Source organism: Mustela nivalis (genome assembly GCF_964662115.1).
Source record: "Mustela nivalis genome assembly, chromosome: 12".
NCBI classification, from domain to species: domain Eukaryota; kingdom Metazoa; phylum Chordata; class Mammalia; order Carnivora; family Mustelidae; genus Mustela; species Mustela nivalis.
This window is the reverse complement of record NC_139031.1, coordinates 10243591-10262932: the sequence shown is the minus strand read 5'-3', so window position 1 is coordinate 10262932 and position 19342 is coordinate 10243591. Positions and strand designations below refer to the sequence as shown.

Below are 19342 nucleotides of genomic sequence, written 5' to 3'. Positions count from 1 at the left end.
CCTGATATAGTCACATTCTGAGTTTTTTGGGAATTAAGATTTCAACATATGAATTTGGAGGGGGCCCAAGTCAGCCCATAACATTCTCATCTTCAAGAAAGATTATTGCCATGACTGTTACAGTCCCATTCCTTCCTTTATACTTTATCCACTAAGGTAGGGAGAGCTGGCATTATTATTCCCACTCAAAATATGAGGAAACCAATATCAGGAAGGAATTTGGAAAGACTACAAAGAATTTAATTTGATTGGTATTTTATTTTCTGTAAAATTACTGAAGCTTAAAATAAGAAAGGTCTCTTAAAGATAAGAAAGGTCTTATAGATAAGAAAATGTCTTTAAAATAAATTTTCAGGGGAGCCTGGGTGGCTCAGTGGGTTAAGCCACTGCCTTCGGCTCAGGTCATGATCTCAGGGTCCTGGGATCGAGTCCCGCATCGGGCTCTCTGCTCAGCAGGGAGCCTGCTTCCCTCTCTCTCTCTCTCTGCCTCTCCATCTACTTGTGATTTCTCTCTGTCAAATAAATAAATAAAATCTTTAAAAAAAATAAATAAAATAAAATAAATTTTCATCACATGCAATTTTACAGAGATGCCATTGTGCTAAGGGCTATCATAAGTATTTAGCACTATCTAACTATTATTTAGGTATTTTATAAGTACTATGTAAGAACTCTCCATGTGCACTTACTGAATGCTAAGTACTCTTGCTAGACATCAAGTGAAAGTCAGATTTGTGATAATCTGTGAGCACTTAGAGGTCCATAAGAAGACACTTAAGAGGAAGGAGGCAGTGTGACTGAACAAATCCCCTACATTTCTTGATTTTTCTTATTTTTTTTTAAAGGAAAGGGCATGATTGAATGACACATGCATATAGAAATTAGGAAGAAGTGCCACTTCATGCAAAGATGATAATTTGATAGATTGTCATAAACTTATGGGTTATAGACATGGAATAATTGTAGACATCATGTGACCCAACTTTCCACTGTTGGTAGAAGGTTGATAACAGGGCTTATAGTTCGTAAGATAACATGATCTTTGTTCAAAGTAGAAAAAGGCATCCCTTCAGGATAAAAAGTCCCATTTCAGGGCACATGCATTCCAAGCAAAGCATGGGTTTGGTTATATTTTCTTACTACCTCATCTCTCTATGCTTGTGTAATGCACAATTACACACTTTAGCTCCAGAGTGCAGTATGATTGAAATAATTGTTTTATGGAAATTTGATGGAACACACCCACGTAGCTTACTTTTGAGGGAACACCTTTAATATAGGTTTTATTTCTCTCAGGCTTTAGGATTTTTTCCAGGATATTTTATATTCCATCAGCTTTTGGTTAAGTTATATTTTAACAGAAATTTATCCTTTGATTTATGTTTTCAAATTTATTATCACAAATATATTCATAGTTTTGTTTATTTTCCTTTGAATGTCTACTGAATTTGTTTATATCCTTTTTTCATTCTACTATTATTTCATTTGTCCTTTATCATTTTTCTTTCTTAAAATCATGTTTCTTGATGTATATTTTACATATAGCAAAATTCATTAAAGTATATAGTGACATAAGTTTATAACAACCATAAACAAGATATAGAATGTTTCCAGAAGTTTCCTTTTTCTAGTTTGTGATCAATGCACTCTTCTCACCCCCAGCCCTAGAAAACTGCTAATCTCATTTCTGTGCCTGTAATTTTGCCTTTTTCAGTATGTTAAAAAAAAATACAATAACATTGATGAACCTTTTGTGCCTATCTTCTTTCACTCGTAGCAATACTATCAAGACTCATGCTTACTGCTGTATACAGCAGTAGGGTTGGTTTTTTTTTTAAGATTTTATTATTTATTATTATTATTATTTTTTTTTTTTGAGAGAGAGAGAGAGAAAGAGAGAGTGAGTACTTGCCGGGGGGAGGGGCAGAGGAAGAGAGAGAATCTCAGGCACACTCGGAGCTGAGCACAGAGCCTGATGTGGGGCTCCATCTTGTGATCCTGATTATCACCACCTGAGCCAGAATCAAGAGAGGGATGCTCAACTGACTGAGCCACCTGGGTGCCCCTCATGTCTTTTTTATTGCCAAGTGGTGTGGTTGTACCACAATCTGTTTATTCATTCACCAGTTGATAGATATTCATGTTATTTCCAGATTTTGACAATTATGGATTAAACTGGTATATGTATAGGTCTCTTTGTGGATACATACTTTGATTTTTTTCTTGGGTAAATTCTTAAAGATGGATCTTGTTTGTTTATCCATTCTGATACCCTGTGACTTTTAACTGGAGCATTTAGTCCATTTACATTCAAAGTAATCATTGATAGATATGTATTTGTTGCCATTTTATTGCTTGTTTTGTGGTTGTTTCTGGAGATTGTCTCTGACCCTTTCTTGTATTTCTCTCTTTCATGTTTTGCTTATTTTCTTTAGTGATATATTTGGATTTCTTCCTCTTTATTCTTTGCACGTTTATTAGTTTTTGATATGTGGTTACCATTAGGGTTGTATATAATCTCTTCTGCAAATATCCACCTATATTAAGTGGATGGTCATTTAAGTGTGAGCCCATTCTTTTCTCCTCCCCACATTTATGTATGTTTCATTATTTTTTATATCCTTTTTGTGTGTGTGAGTTCCTTAACTGATTTTTAAAAATATATATATTCCTTTTTACTGCTTTTGTGTTTCCTACTTTTACACTGTTACTTTTGGTTTCTCCTTTCCATTCAAAGAGGTGTCTTTAACATTTCTTCCTTCCTTCTGAAAGAGAGAGAGAGCATGAGCAGGGGGTCAGGGCAGAGAGAGAGGGAGAAAGAAAATCTTAAGCAGGCTCCACACTCAGGGCACAGCCCAATGCAGGGCTTGATCTTACAACCCTGACATCATTAGCTGAGCTGAAATCAAGAGTCTGATGCCTAACTGAGTGAGCCACCCGGGTACCCCTCCCCTTTAATATTTCTTTCAGGGCTAGTTTAGTGGTTATGAACTCCTTTAGTGTTGTTGTTGTTTTTTCTTTAAGATTTTATTTATTTATTGACAGAGAGGCAGAGATCACAAGTAGGCAGAGAGGCAGGCAGAGAGAGGGAGAAGCAGGCTCCCTGCTGAGCAGAGCGCCAGATGCAGGGCTCGATCCCAGGACCCCGAGATCATGACCTGATCTGAAGGCAGAGGCTTAACCCACTCAGCCACCCAAGCACTTTAGTTTTTGTCTGAGAAATTCTTTATCTCTCTTTCTATTCTGAATGACAGCCTTGCCAGATCGAGTATTCTTGCCTGCAGAATATTCACGTTCAAATCTTTGAAAATATCATACCACTCCCTTCTGTCCTGCCAAATTTCTATCGAAAAATCTCTAGCTATCCTTATGGATTTTTTCCTTTGAAGTTAATGACTTCTTTTGTCTTACTGCTTTCAAGATTTTTTCTTTATCACTATATTTTGCAAATTTAATTACAATCTGTCTTGGTGTAGGTCTGCTTTTGTTGATTTTGATGGGAGTTCTCTGGGCCTCATGAATGTCTGTTTCCTTCCCCACATTAGGGAACTTTTCATATATCTCCTCTTTAGTACTCTGTCCCAAATTATGAACTGTCTTTTCAATTTAGGATGACCGCAAGCTCTGGTTTGACTCCCTCTCCTCATCCTGTGGCCTGGAAGCTCTCTAGGTGCTGAACATGGGTACCTGGAGCTCACCTCACTTGTTTCCCTTCTCTTGGGGATCCCTGTCTTGCACTGCATGTTGTCCAATGGCTTCATATATTTTGTTCAGTTTTCTAGTTGTTCAAGGTAAGAGAAAAAAATACCATCCCTGTTATTCCATTATCACTGGAAACTAAATACACGATGACTTTTGATATTGATTTATTTAATCTAAAAATTATGCCTAATTACTTTTTTAATTGTAATAATTTATCTATAGATTATTTTAGGTGCTTTACATAGAAAACTATATAATCTGCAAATAAAATAGTAGTATTGTTACTTCTTTTCAATCCTTACACTATTATATTTTTTCCACTATCTTCTTGCATTGGTTAGGATCACCAATATAATGTTAAGTAGAGAAGAGTATAAATAGCATTATTATTTTGTTTCTGAACTTAAAAGGAATACTTTCAAAATAATCACAATAACTATGTTTACTCTCTGTATATTTTATCAGATTAGTAACTTCTCTATTTTTTTAAAATCATGAGTTGATGTTACATTTAAATTATTTTCTGTATCTATTAGTATCATATAATATTTTTCTTCTCTTAATTTATTAATGAAGTTAATAACATCAATTGTTTTCTTATATGAAACCAACTTTTCCTTCCTGAATAAAACCGACTTCATTATGGTGGGGTTTCATAGATTAATAGATGTAGTTTGCTCTTTTTTTTGAGAATTTTCTACCTGTTTTCCTGAGTCTGCTCAAAGTGTAATTTTCCTTTTTTTTTTTTTTTTTTTTTTTTTTTTTCTTTAATTTATTTTTTATTTTCAGCATAACAGTATTCATTATTTAATTTTCCTTTTTTTTTACTTTCCACATCAACATTGGTATGATGGCCATCCTAACCTTGTACAATGAATTAAAACATGATCCCTTGGTTTTCTTTTCTCTGGCAAGTCTTATGCAAATTTGAAGGCATATGTTCTTTTAATATTTGATAGAATTTCCAGTAAAGCCATAAAATACATTACTGAAATGTATTGAATTTCAAAGCCATAAAAGACATTGCGCAAACCATTTTCAGCAGTCCAGCATTTCTCTTGATAAAGAAGGTAAGGTGAATTTGATAATAATATATATTTGATATATTTTTTTTCTTTGCGTATATATTTCTTTCTGGTTTTGAAATTTAGAACATTTTCCTATCTTCAGTGTAAGTGATCCTATTTTTAAGGTTTCCTAAAATCCTTAGAAATGGTCCTCATGTAATAGCTATGGTTCTTTTAGTGTCCTAATAATTTTCTGTCCTATACTAAAAATAGTTCAGAAGGATTATGTATTCTCTTATTCTCTCCATGTATATTTTGGGACAATTTTTAATGATGTTTAACTTCTTTTATATCTTTAATATTTATCTTCAAAAAGGAGAAAATATTTTTCTTTTACCTATTATCTATTAAATGATGCTTTCCAAGGGATGAAACTACCCCTTCTTTCTTGCTTTCCTTAAACCAAGTGATGTTAAAAATATTTTATAGCAGGGGCGCCTGGGTGGCTCAGTGGGTTAGGCCTCTGCCTTCGGCTCAGGTCATGATCTCAGGGTCCTGGGATCGAGCCCCGCATCGGGCTCTCTTCTCAGCAGGGAGCCTGCTTCCTCCTCTCTCTCTCTGCTTGCCTCTCTGCCTACTTGTGATCTCTCTCTCTCTGTCAATAAAAATATTTTATAGCAAACATAACCCATCACTAAGACTAATAAAAAAGAGAGAAATGGAAAGAATAAATAATGTTAGGAAAGAAAGAGGGACATTACAGAATCTATATACATTAAAAATATGTAATAAGATATTAACAAATTTAGGCTAGTAAATTTTATTATATTTTATTTGTTTCTAAAATCTTTTTATTTAGTTATTTGAGAGAGTGAGAGAGCATAGATTAATGTGTGCATGAGCAGGGGGAGGAGCAGAGTAAGAGGAATAGAGAATCTCAAACAGACTCTGTGCTGAGCGTGGAGCCCAACCTGGGGCTCAATCTCACCACTATATCATGACCTGAGCCAAAATCCAGAATTGGATGCTTAACTGACTGAGCCACCCAGGTGCCCCTATTTTATTTTACTTTATTTAGTTCAAGTTTTTATTTAAATTCTAGTTAGTTGACATATATGAGTAGGCTAGTAAATTTTAGAAATAAATATTTAGATTAAATAGACAAATTTCTAGGAAAAATAAACTTACCCAAATGGACACATGAATAAAAAGAATAGTCCTAGATACTTAAAACTTTAAATCTGTATTTAAGAATTTTCTACCACGGAGCACTTGGGCCACATGGCCTCACCTGTGAATTCTACCAAATATATGAAGAAATGGCACCAGTCATTCATAAAAGTCATTTCATGTATACATAGTTAATATATAAAATCCAATTATATTTTTATATAATTTAAAAGTTACTAATTAAAGTAGACTTTCAAAGCTACACACCTGGGCATAAATCTAACTGGAGCTATATAACAATGCTACATAGAAAAAAAAAGAGCAGATATTAAATAAATGGAAAAACATGTCTTTTTTTATAGATTGGGATACTCAAGAGCATAGAAAATTCACTTCTTATTTATTAATTATTTTTTTTAAAAAGATCTTATTTTTAAGTAATCTCAGCACCCACCATGGGGCTTGAACTCACAACCCTGAGGTCAGGAGCTGCATGCTCTACTGACTGAGCCAGCCAGGTGCTCCTCTCCAGATTTATTTTTAGGTTAAATCCCAATTAAAATTTCAGCAAATTTTTTTCCTGAAAATTTTCAAGATAGTTTTAGAATGAGATTGAAAATTTAAATGGCCAAGAATAGTCAAAAAAATGTAGAAGTTCAAGGATTTACACTATGATAAAATGAAACTTTATTATAAAGTTACAGTAATTAAGGCAATGTAGACAGACAAACAGACCAATGGGTCAGAAAAAATAGTCTAGAAATCAGCCTAGACACAGAAATCAAAAATTGATTTACAGCAACACAGGAGAACAGTGTGGAAAGAAGTTCTCTCAAAAAAATTGGATATCCACATAGAAAAACAATAAGTTTAGCCTCCAGTCTGATAAAATACACAGACCTACATTCCAGATATATTGTTGTTTTCAATGTGAAAAGTAAAGTATTAAAGCTCCCAAAGATTACATTAAAGAATAACTTTATGATCTGGGATACACAAACATTTCTCACTCAAGACACAAAAAGCAATAACTATATGAAAAACAATAAGTAGATCTACATTAAAGTTAAGGGCATCTCTTCATCAGAGGTACCATTATGAGAATGAAAAGCCACAGTGTGGGAGAAAATATTTGTAATCCATATAAACAACAAACTCCTATTAAATATATACTAAGAACTAAAATCAATAAGAAAAAGATAACCCAATAGAAAAACAGACAAGAAACTGAACACACACCTCAGAAAAATGGAGTTTTCAATGGCTAATAAATATTTAAAAATATGCACAACCTCATGAGTCATCAGAGAAATGTAGCATATAATCACAATGAGATACTACTACAGGCCCATCAGAATGGCTACAATGATGAAGACGGACAATCTGAGGATAAAGGTTAAAGCAAAGGAAGTGCTCATACAAATGTAGTTCATGGGTATATAATTGATACAACTGTTCCGACAAACTGACAACATTAGCTGAAGCCGGATTTGCGCATGATCTGTGATGCAGCTATTCCACTTTTAGGTAACAGAAATGGATGTATATGACAGAGGGCTGAGTGTGACTCTGTGTGTGTGTGTGTGTGTGTGTGTGTGTGTGTGTGTGTGTATGCGTATGTGTGCCACAAACTAGAAACAGCTTAATGTCTATCAATAGAATTAACACATAATTTATGTAATTTGAGATGATCAAACTGGCTCATAAATTTGTGTTGCATTTATAGAATGTGGGAGCAGACATCTAGACAATATCAAATTAAATAATTTGTTAGTGCCCAATTAAAAGCCTTCCGATAGTGAGAAAAGTCTCACCATATTTGGTATTAGTTGTGAAGAGAATATCTGACCAACAAGAGAATCATGTTACAGGCGTTTTTGCTAGTAGGGCCCCCCAGGTAATCCGTGAATAATTGGGCACTTTGGGGTCAAAGACCTTAGTCTTGAGTACATCGATAGAAAGTCGTGGGCAAGTTGTAATTTCTCAAAGAAAACTTCAGCAGAATTGGGAGAATGCCTCCAGGAGAAACTGGAGCTTTGGATTCTCTTCTCCTGTTTCTAGGTTAGGAAAAACTAAATTCTGATTCATAAATTCTTTTAAAAAAATAAGTGAGAGTTTCAGGTGAGGAAATCACCATTCAGAGAAGAAGTAACAGAAGCCTAACAAGGACAGCATAATTGGCCTGTAGAGATTGTCTCTCTGAGGGAAAGGAGAATTACTTTTCCAGATCCCACCTCTTGCTCAGACCTGCTCTTCCTGGGGCAAAGATCACCTCCCGTCCTGGAGGTAAGGTCAGCATACTCAGAGGTGCTCCGCTGGCTTCTTAGGACCGCGGTCAGGACGCCTCTGTTTCCTTCACACACAACTTCTTCCTTGGTGCAAGTGACAATTGGATTGAGTCTGGTTACTAGAGAGATAAATGTCCCATTTTGGCAACTGGATTAAAGAAAAACATATGTGTGTGTGTGTGTGTGTGTGTGTGTGTGTGTGTGTGTGTGCGCGCGCGCGCATAATTAATTTTTTTGAAAAAGCATTGCTTTCAATTTAAATTCTGGTGTAGTTAACATACAGTATTATGATATATCTATATAGATATAGATAACATAAGAATATAGATAACATAAAAAAAAAACATATTTTGGGTAGCCAAACTGTGGAGAAAGTTCTTCCGGATATTTCTGAGAAATGCAGCACGTATCACAGGGCTTTGGCTGCATCTGTGGGAAGCACCGGGCTTAGCTACTACAGATGGTGCCCCATCCACCACTCTGTATTCTCCAGCACTAGCCCACTCCTAGAAACCTGCACCAGGGGACGGGTTTTAAATGACCAATGGTCAGAAGGTGATTTCATCTGGATAGCTGGCTTCAAACTTTCTGTTGTCCCAAACAGTGTCGGTATGCATAAGAAAGTGGGGGTGGGGGGATTCTTGCTGTGAAATCGGTTGCAACACCTCCACCTTACTTTTGAATCTGCTTTAAACTTTTATATGCATATCAAATTTTCAAAAATGTTTTAAACTTTTGTTTTTAACCTCCTTTTTTTTACTAAATCATTCCCGTTCCTATTGATTTATGTACTTACTCCACTCTCATTTCTATTTCCCTCCCTCCAGTGAATTAGGATAAACTTGAATGTATGATCCCTTTAGACAGACGGAGAAACTAGGTAATGAGAATTGAACTGGGAAATGTATGTTTATTGGCAAAGAAGTTCATTCATTCCCATAGAGAGGCACTTTAAAAACCATGAAGATGATACGGAAACATGATATGCTAACCATGAGTGTTTCTGTTTTAAAAAAAATATTTTATTTTCTTTTTTGAGAGAGGATGAGCAGGTGATAGAAAGAGAGCAGATTCCCTGCTGAGCAGGGAGCTGGATTCAAGGCTAGATCTCAGGACCCTGAGATCATGACCTGAGCTAAAAGCAGACATTTAACTAACTGAGCCTCCCAGGTGCCCCTGAGTGTTTCTATTTGTAATCCATACCTTCCTAGACTTTTAAGGGGGAATTCATGACCTAAAATCAGGCATTACTACATTTTAAAATCAAGCCCTTAAGTAATTATTAGTTTCTGAGAAGTGAAAAACTCCAAACTCCATGAGATTATCATATTTTGAAACAAATTGTCCTAATTTGGTGCCTGAGAATACATTACTTATCAGCTACCTCCAGCATTCGTTGGTTTTCATTTTGTTTTGTTTTTCCTTGTAGTTTCTGCTGGTCAAGCTCCTTTACCTGACTTATTTCATATAATGTCGCACCATCGGAGACTCCCTGTTCACGTTCCCAGGACTAGCTCATGAAATGTTGTCTGTAAATGGTCAAGATCCATTGATGGTACCAGAATCAGATTTTTTCCCTGTACGGTCACTTGTTCCTCTCCTTTTTATCTGAGTACTTTGGCCCTGATATTTTTGTATCCCAACTTCCTTTTTCATTAGGAATAAAGAGGTCGGTTTCCTCTTTCTTTGACAGAAAATGATACAAAGTGACTTACTAAACTTTTGAAGCCCTGGAGTAAATTCTAAAGAATTAAAGAACACTTCATACTTCTATTTCTCCCCCGTGTTGTCACTTACATAAATTATCTCTTGGAGTGAGTATGGTTTATCAAGTCTGATTTAATCATTGAAAAAGGAAGGATTGGGGCGCCTGGGTGGCTCAGTGGGTTAAAGCCTCTGCCTTCAGCTCAGGTCATGATCTCAGGGTCCTGGGATCGAGCCCCACATCCAGCTCTCTGCTCAGCGGGAAGCTTGCTTCCTCCTCTCTCACTACTGGCGATCTCTGTCTGTCAAATAAATAAATAAAATATTAAAAAAAAAAGTAAAAGGAAGGATTATCATCTGCAAATGCCCATATATACTTCTCTGCTGGCTAATCCAAACGTCTCAGGCACCTTGCTGACCTTACTGTCATGAATGCCCTCAACTCACATTGTGATTTTCATAACATATTCAGTGGCACTTTCTGATCACAGACAGGAAGCAAATAATATCTCCTTGGGACAGCCATGAATGAGTTTCACTTTCGCTATCCAAAGGACAGAGTAATTAGAGGATGTGGGAAATTGAGAGTGGACTTTATGTAGTCCATGAGCTTTTTAGAAACCACTTGGGAATTGAATAAGATGTACATAAGATTATTAAGAATTCTACAGAGAAATTCTGAATACTGGAGACTTCGAGCTTTCTGAAATACTAATACATCAGCAGATCAGAAAGCTTGGAGATGTTATCAAGCAGACTAAGGTATTACCTTCTGGTCATGTAAGTTATGGTAAAGGGAGCATTAGCACAAGGATGGAATATAACAGTTTTCTAAGAGGGAAAATAGTCAGATATTTCAGATGGAGATAAAAGTAAGAGGAGATTAAAGGAAAAGATAGTCAACAGTCTTTTCACTGAGCTAATGCCAGTTAATGATGTTCCATCACGCTATCCTCTCCAAACCATAACTCTCACTACTGAGAAGATAAACAGAGTCAGCAGAATATGCAGCCGGTTTCCCATCTTGTCTTGGTTAATCGGTGAATATGTGTGGCAAGTATCTGAGCTCCTCTCATTTATTGGGGAAGCTAGTTAATGCATCTTTGACTTTGATTTGTTTCTCCACAGACATACCCTGCCTATCAGTGCTATGCTGCTCTTCCATAGGAGGATGAAAATAATGTTACAGATTCTTTCCTCTTACCCTCTCACACAGATAACAGACAAACAGGTGAAGATTTCTCACCAAAACAGAGGCTGATTGCCTCAAGTCTTCATTCTTTACTTCCCTACCCTGAAACGTAATTTTGACAATTTGTTCCTACTGAAAAATCTATTTTATATTTGCTACCTCCTAACTTGCAACCTAAAATTTCTGATTTTAAAAGGGTAGAAATTTAGTATTTCATTTTAATAGAGACTCCAGAAGTAAAATAGTTAATTAAAAAAACAACCAGTTAATGCCTGTTAGACTCCATACAATATAGAGTTTGAGGCACTGAGGAGGAAAATATTTGCATCCAACAGAAGTAAACAAACTTCATGCTTTGAAACTGATTGTAAATAAAGAGGCATGTTTTACAGTTAATCATTTTATCTTGAATGTCTAATCTAAGCATTTTCATAAAAATTTCCTATATAAGGAAGGAGAAGAGTTTTTCTCCTTCCTTGAATCTGACCCATATTAATGGGTTCTATTGTGGTCCCAAACCCTGAAGGAGACATAGAATCTGGGAAAGCAGGAAAGCACACAGTGCAATGTTGCATGGCTGTTTGGTCTGAATGATCTCATCAGACCCCCTGCCATCTTAAGTATCTGGTGTTCATTGATTTATAACTTGAATTTGGTCCTCAGAGGCTCATGGGCAGAGAAAACCAGACATGGATGAGTGAGTTCATTCTGCTGGGGCTGTCCAGCTGCTGGGACACCCAGCTGTCCCTATTTGTCCTTTTCCTGGTCATGTATCTGGTGACTGTGCTGGGGAACTTCCTCATCATCCTCCTCATCAGACTGGACAGCAAGCTGCACACACCCATGTACTTTTTCCTCAGTGTCTTGTCATTTGTGGACATCTGCTATACCAACAGCACTGTCCCACAGATGCTCGTTCACTTCCTGTCAGCCTGGAAGTCCATCCCATTCCACAGCTGTGTGCTCCAGCTGCTTATCTCCCTGGCCATGGGCAGCTCAGAATTCTTCCTGCTGGGAGCCATGGCCTATGACCGCTACGTGGCGGTGTGCCATCCGCTGCACTACACGGTCATCATGCACGGGGGGCTGTGCCTGGGGCTGGCTGCCGGCTGTGTAGGGGCTGGTTTCATGAATTCAACGATGCAGACGATCATCATCTTTCGGCTACCCTTGTGCCGTAATGTTATTAATCACTTTGCCTGTGAGATGTTGGCTGTGCTGAGGCTGACCTGTGTGGACATCTCCTTCAACAAGGTCATGGTGGCTATCTCAGGATTTCTGGTGATCATGCTTCCCTGCTTCCTAGTTCTTTTCTCTTATGGTCGTATAGTTACTGCCATTCTGCACATTCGCTCAGCCCAAGGACGCTGCAAAGCGTTTGAGACCTGTGCTTCCCACCTCACTGTGGTTTCCATGTGCTTTGGAACAGCCATCTTCACATACTTGAGACCCTCTGCTGGCTCCTCAGCAGAGCAAGAGAAGATGGTTGCCCTGTTCTATGCGGTGGTGACCCCAATGCTGAATCCCCTAATCTACAGCTTGAGGAACAAGGAAGTAATGAGTGCCCTGAGGAGACTGTTGGGAAAATTTAATAAAAAAAGGTAAAGATTAAAAACATTTTTTTCCTTCCTTCCAATAGCCCAAACAGCAATATTTCAAACAAAGAGGAAATGATTGGCATGCCCTTTACCCCAGATTTGCTGATAAGGTAGATCACAGTGAGCACGTTTCTGAAGACCAACTTTTCGTGTTAGTCCATACTTTGATGATGTATTACTGTTCTATCATACATACAGTAAAAAAATAAATAAATAAAAAGACTTCAGTTATTAAACTGGGGTCTGCTGGGTTAACTGTCCTTCTAGACCTCACATTCCCTCTTACCTTTTCTTATTCCTTCTGCATTTGCTCCTAGGAAATGCAGTGTGACAGTGAACAGTCTCATAGTAAAGACAGCCATCCTATACATGTTGACCCGCCCCCTCACCAGTGTGGCTTTGCCGTATGTGTTTAATATCTCTGGCTTCCAGTTTCCTCAAATATAAGAAGTAATAATATTCAGTGTGTGTGTGACTATTTTGAATATTTTAGGTAATCTATGTAAAATACTTGGTAGAGTGGTGGTAGAGACATTCAACTATATTTAAAAATAGGTTTTAGGACACCATTATAGAGCCAAGCATTATGCAAACTTCTCTCCATTTACAATTACTAAAAATGAAAATTTTTTTCTTTTTTATTTAGAGAGAGTGTGCACATGGGGAGGGGCAGAAGGATCTGCTGAGAGAATCTTCAGCAGTCTCCACACTGAGCTGGAGCACGTTGGGCTCCACAACTCAGGGCTGGATCTCAGGACACTGAGATCATGGCCCGAGTGGAAATCTAGAGTTGGATACTTAAGTGATTGAGTCACCTAGGGTCCTAGAAAGTGAATTTTTTCCCTCTGTTGTGTGGCTTTTGTAGATCCCTGTATTATGTCTGCTCTAGAGCCACAACATCTATCTATAGATCTCTCTCTCTCTCTCTCTGTCAGTCTCTGATCTCTTCATATCTCAACATCCATCTGTTATATGTTTTTTAGCTCCAAGACAGACAAGATCTTTCTCATGAGTTCCAAACACATATACCCAATTTCTTGCTTAATACCTTCACTTATATCATGTGAGTTGCATTCTTAGCGATAGAATAATTGTCCAGAGCCATAAAAAAGAGAGATCTTGCCATTTGCCACAACATGGATGGCTCTAGACAGCATAATATTAAGTGAAGTAAGTTAGTCAGAGAAAGACAAATACCTATCCCAAGCTAATCCTTTCCTCTTGCTCTAATACACCTTCACTGTTGTAGCAAAAGGAGCCATATACGCTCAGAATAATTCTCAATTCCTTTCTTTTATACCCCCTCCACCAATAAAATCCATTAAACTTATTGACAAGACAAATGATCAGTCTGGTCTCTCTGCGCCTCTGCTTCCTACATTTTATTCTTCACACGACAGTGAACTTAAAACTTTTTTAACTTTATACTGTAAAATAAAACACAGAGGCAGAAAAACACACTACACAAACGTGTAGCTGAGTGAACTATGATAAGACAACCCTTCTTATATAAACCATTCATGTCAAAAAACAGAGCTGCGAGTTATTGTGGAGGCCCCTCCATGCATCGCATTTTCTCCCAAAGTAACTACTGTCCTGACCACTGAAGCAATAACTTTCCTGAATTTCTGATGACTTTGTGACCCAAGGAAGCACCCCTCGTCACTGTAGTTGGTTTTGCCCATTTTTCTTCAACTTAGTATGTTTTTGAAGTCTCTTGAATCTGTAATTCTGTCCAATTTTTTCTTTATCCTGCAAATTATTTGAGTGGTCCTGGCCTTTTGACCTGCAGAAGGTGCCTTGCTTAGAAAATATATCTGATCACATCTTCATCATGGATGAAGTCCAACTGCACACGTGTGGAACCCAGCATGGTCCAGCTGCTTCTGGAGACATAATTGGTAAATAATATTATTGGTAATAATATTGGTAATAATATTCCTAAATAGTATTCTTATTAGTTGCTAAACAATTAATTCTCTGCAGCCGCTGTGGAAAACAGGAAGTTCCTCAAAAAATTAAAAAGGGAACTACCATATGATCCAGTAATTCTACTACTGGGCATTTACCCAAAGAATATGAAAATACTAATTTGAAAAGATATATGCACCCGTATGTTTATCGCAGCATTGTTTACAATAGCCAAACTATGGAAGCAGCTAGTGGCTGTTGGTAGATGAATGGGTAAAAAAGATACACACACACACACACACACACACACACACACACAGAGCCATAAAAAAGAATGAGATCTTGCCATTTGCCACAACATGGATGGCTCTAGACAGCATAATATTAAGTGAAGTAAGTTAGTCAGAGAAAGACAAATACCATATGATCTCTCTCATATGTGGAATTAAGGAAACAAAATGAACAAAGGAAAAAGAGACAGACCAAAAATAAGACTCTTAACTCTAGAGAAGAAATGGATAATTACCAGAGGAAAGGTGTGTGTGTGGGGGGGAATGAGTGAAATAGGTGAAGGGGATTAAGACACTCATCATGATCAACACTGAGTCGTGTATAGAGTTGTTGAATCACTATATTCCACACTTGGAACTAATATAACCATGTTTGTTAACTATATTAAAAATTTTTTAAATTAATTATCTTTGTCTCATTTTTTATTTCTTCCTTGCTGTTTGGAGAACTATTCTAATGTTTAATGTATGTAACTATGTTTGAGAGTGTATTTATGTAACTTTAAAAGATGCATTTTATTTTAACCACTCATAACGCATCTTAGTTTTTTTTCACCCAACACTGTATCTTTAAGATCCATACATATGGCTAGCTTATTACTTCTGACTGTTCATAGTAATCCATAGGAAACCATATTCTAGCTATCACTCTGTTATGGACCCAACTCCCCACCATCACAATCAGTCCTATGATGAACATCATGATAGTCCACACTTCAAGAGTTGTGTGAGGATTGATCTGGGGAATATACACGAGAACCAAGATGCTAGGTTATAGCTAATGCTCTCAGAATGGCATCGTAAGTTTGTATTCTTATTTCAGTGCATGAGGCTCCTTATCTATCCACAGCCTGCATATTTTGAATTTTTGTAGCTTGGAAGTTAAAAAATTATTTTTTCATTACTCTGATAGATAATCCATATGATTATGTCTTCATATGTGGACCTTTGATTCGCATCTATCTTCACCCCATCCTACTCTATGCCTTCCCCACCTCATGACGTTCACAATAAATCCATCATTGCAGTGGTTAGACCATCTACCATTCTCTTTTTCTCAAATCTGATTCAAATATGCAAGAATATCCTGTTGTTTCTACGTTCAAAATATATACAGAATATAGTCACTTATCATCTTCACTCCTGTACCCTGGTATGAACACCATCACCTGCCACTTAGGTTACTATAGGAGCCTGCGGCAGATTTCTCTGCTTCTACTTATCTGCCAGCACTCAGAGTGATCCCTTTGAAACAAAACTCAAATCATGCCATTCCTCTTTTCAACCCTGCAATTACTCAGAATAAGCCCTAAAGTCTTTACAGCGGATGAAGGTCTGTTTTCTAACTAGTTTAGTAACTATACTATCCCTGGAAGACTCTTTACTCATGGCCACTTCCTCATCCCTTCCAATTCTTCAATCAACTGGCATCACTGCCCCATTCAATATGCAAACTTTCTCCTTGTCCTACTGCTTTCCCTCTTCCCTAGTTAATTTGTGTTTTCCAAAGAACTTATCTTTTCTAACATGTTTGCAATTAACTCATTTTTACTGCCTACCTCCAATCCCTCCATTACCCCCAGAACACAAGGACCCTTGAGAGCAGGATTCTTTGTTTTTAGTGGGCACACTATAAATATTTTCTGAGTGAATTATATTGTCCACCTTCTGGGTTACTATTGCTGTGTATGGAGTGTTCATTTCCTTTGGATCTTTTGCCATGTCCTTCTTGTTGTGTATATTATAAATTTTAGTCCTTCCTCTTACAGACTTTGCAAATACATATCTACACACTGTCTCCTCTCTGTTAACTTTATTCATGGAGTCCTTTGTTGAAAAAAAAAAAAGCCCTTCATTTTGAAATAATCTGACTCATCATATTTTTGTTCTGTGATTCATGTTTATAAGCTTAAAAAAAATTCCTGCATCAGGGCCATAAAATATTTTCCTATTAAGTTTTCTAGTTTTACCTTTCACAGCTATTTCTTTAGTTTATCTGATATCCTCTTCTGCATATGTCAGATATGCATCTGGTGGGTTTTCTTCCATGCTGTGGTCCATTTATTAAACAGTCTATTCTTAAGTCATTCATCTGCAGTGACCTTAATGTACATTGAGCTTTCCTACATATGGATCTCTTTTTGAACTCTGTTCTTTTCTCTGTGTTCATTTGTTTGTTCTCACATCATAGAATTCTATTATTCTATTTTTAAAGGTCATTTTGGTTTGTAATAAGTCTTCATTTGTCATGTGTAGTCTACCAAAGAAGAGAACTTTTAAGAAGAGAACTTTAAGGGGCGCCTGGGTGGCTCAGTGGGTTAAGCCGCTGCCTTTGGCTCAGGTCACGATCTCAGGGTTCTGGGATCGAGGCCCGCATCGAGCTCTCTCCTCAGCGGGGAGCCTGCTTCCCTTCCTCTCTCTGCCTGCCTCTCTGCCTACTTGTAATCTCTGTCTGTCAAATAAATAAATAGACTTGTTTAAAAAAAAAATAAAAAAGAAGAGAACTTTAAGAACTTTTTCAAAGTTATTAAATACATAGTCAAAGCAGTCACCTAGTCTATTTATATTTATTGACCTATTTTATTTATAGTCAATCTATTCACAGTCAGCTATTTATAGAGTGATGTATCCCATATAAATGTTTGAGTAATTTTATTAAGTTCCCCAAAAAGTTCATTCTAAAATTTTGATTAGGTTTGCATAATTATGTAGATTCATTTTGGAACATTGGCATCTTTATAATAAATTGTCTCATCTGAAGAATGTCTTTGGAATTATTCAGATTATCTTTAATGTGCTATTTAAAGTTTTAATATTTTCTCCATATTCATTTAACAAATACTCGTTAAACATATTATATGGCAGACACTCTTCAAGGTATTCAAGGTATTAGGGATCCAACAGTGTAAAGCAAGCAAAAGTCTCTGCCTTCATGGAGACTACATTCTACTTAAGGGAAATAAACAATAAATATAAGAAACAATTAATATATGTAGTATATTATAGCTATTAATTGCTACAGAAAAAAATGGGGGAAAGTAGAGGAAGAATATTAGAAGGACTTAAGGTTTTGGCAAAGAGCTTTGTAGAAATCATGTATTCTCTCTGCTGAGGAATTCCTGAATACTTTATAATTTACATTACTGTTATAAATGGCATTCTATTTTTATTTTTCTCTTTGGTTATTGCTGGTGTAAAGAAAATACTGATTTCTGTGAGGTGGTCTCATATGTAGTTCTTTCTTATTAAACCTAATTGATTGTTGAAAAATGTTTTCTAGATATGTGATATCATCTGTAAATAATGGTATTTTTCCTTATAATCTTTATACATCTCAATCTGTTTCTTTTCTCATATCATAGCTTAGGTCCTCTAATGTCAGGTCAAACAGTAGCTATGATAACAAGTATCTTTCTGGTTCCTGATCCAAGGAAAGCATCTGCAGATCCTCCATTAGGTATAATGTTTGCTGTGGACTTAGGGCATTTAATTTTTATTTAATTCAGTTTTTAAGAAATAAGTGTAATAAAGTGAGGGAGTCCCTGCCGTAGTATACATAAAAGCAGATTATATGTAAGTACAATTAAAACTCTAATATTGGGGTAGAAAAAGGCATGAATCAAAATATAGTCCCAAAAGAAACTTTTGCATATATGAATTTAGTATATCATAAATGTATAATTTCTTTTAAAACTTTTTTTTAAAAGATTTTTTATTTTATTTTGTCAGAGAGAGAGAGAGAGAGAGAGTGCAAGCGAGCACAGGCAGAGTGGCAGGCAGAGGCAGAGGGAGAAGCAGGCTCCCCACCAAGCAAGGAGCCTGATGCGGGACTTGATCCCAGGATGCTGAGATTATGACCTGAGCCGAAGGCAGCCACTCAACCAACTGAGCCACCCAGGCATTCCATTTTTTTTTAAACTTTTTTTTTTTAAGATTTTTTATTTTATTTTATTTTATTTTATTTTGTCAGAGAGAGAGAATAATTTCAAAGTAATATAGGAAAATATGTACTTCTAAAAAATGATGTTGGGACACAAGGCTATATTAACAGGACAAAGAAATGTCATTTTTCCTATTAATATGCCATGAAAAATTATACATATCTAAGGTGAGGAAGTAATTGATTTTACAAATGAGTTTATATTTGCTCCCTCCTAAAAATGTATTAAATATTGGTAAAAGGATAAGAAAAAAGATTAAAAATCCACAAAGCACAGAAGACAATAACTAAAAAAAAATAATTTATGAGAAATGGCAGCAATGTTTTAGAAGCTAGAGAGCAACTTTCCCCCCCTTCTCTTGTCTTTTTAAGGTCCAGAGCTAACAGGCTCTATACACTTGCCCTTAAACTCCAGCACTCACATAAGGAAGCACTCTGCAGGCAGATTATTTTGTTTAGAAAGTGGTGGCTCAGTCGGGTGAGCGTCTGGCTCTTGATTTTGGCTCAGGTCATGATCTCAGGGTCCTGGGATGGAGCCCC

General features: G+C 36.6%; 1 protein-coding gene across 1 annotated transcript; it reads left to right on the top strand.

Moving 5' to 3' along the window:
* Positions 1-11732: 11732 nt before the first annotated feature.
* Positions 11733-12668, top strand: LOC309844590 (olfactory receptor 2F1-like; the record flags this gene model as incomplete). Its single annotated transcript, XM_082691667.1, has 1 exon — positions 11733-12668. The coding sequence occupies one exon, from the start codon at positions 11733-11735 to the stop codon at positions 12666-12668; it is 936 nt and encodes a 311-aa protein (XP_082547793.1).
* Between the last annotated feature and the right edge of the window lie 6674 nt (positions 12669-19342).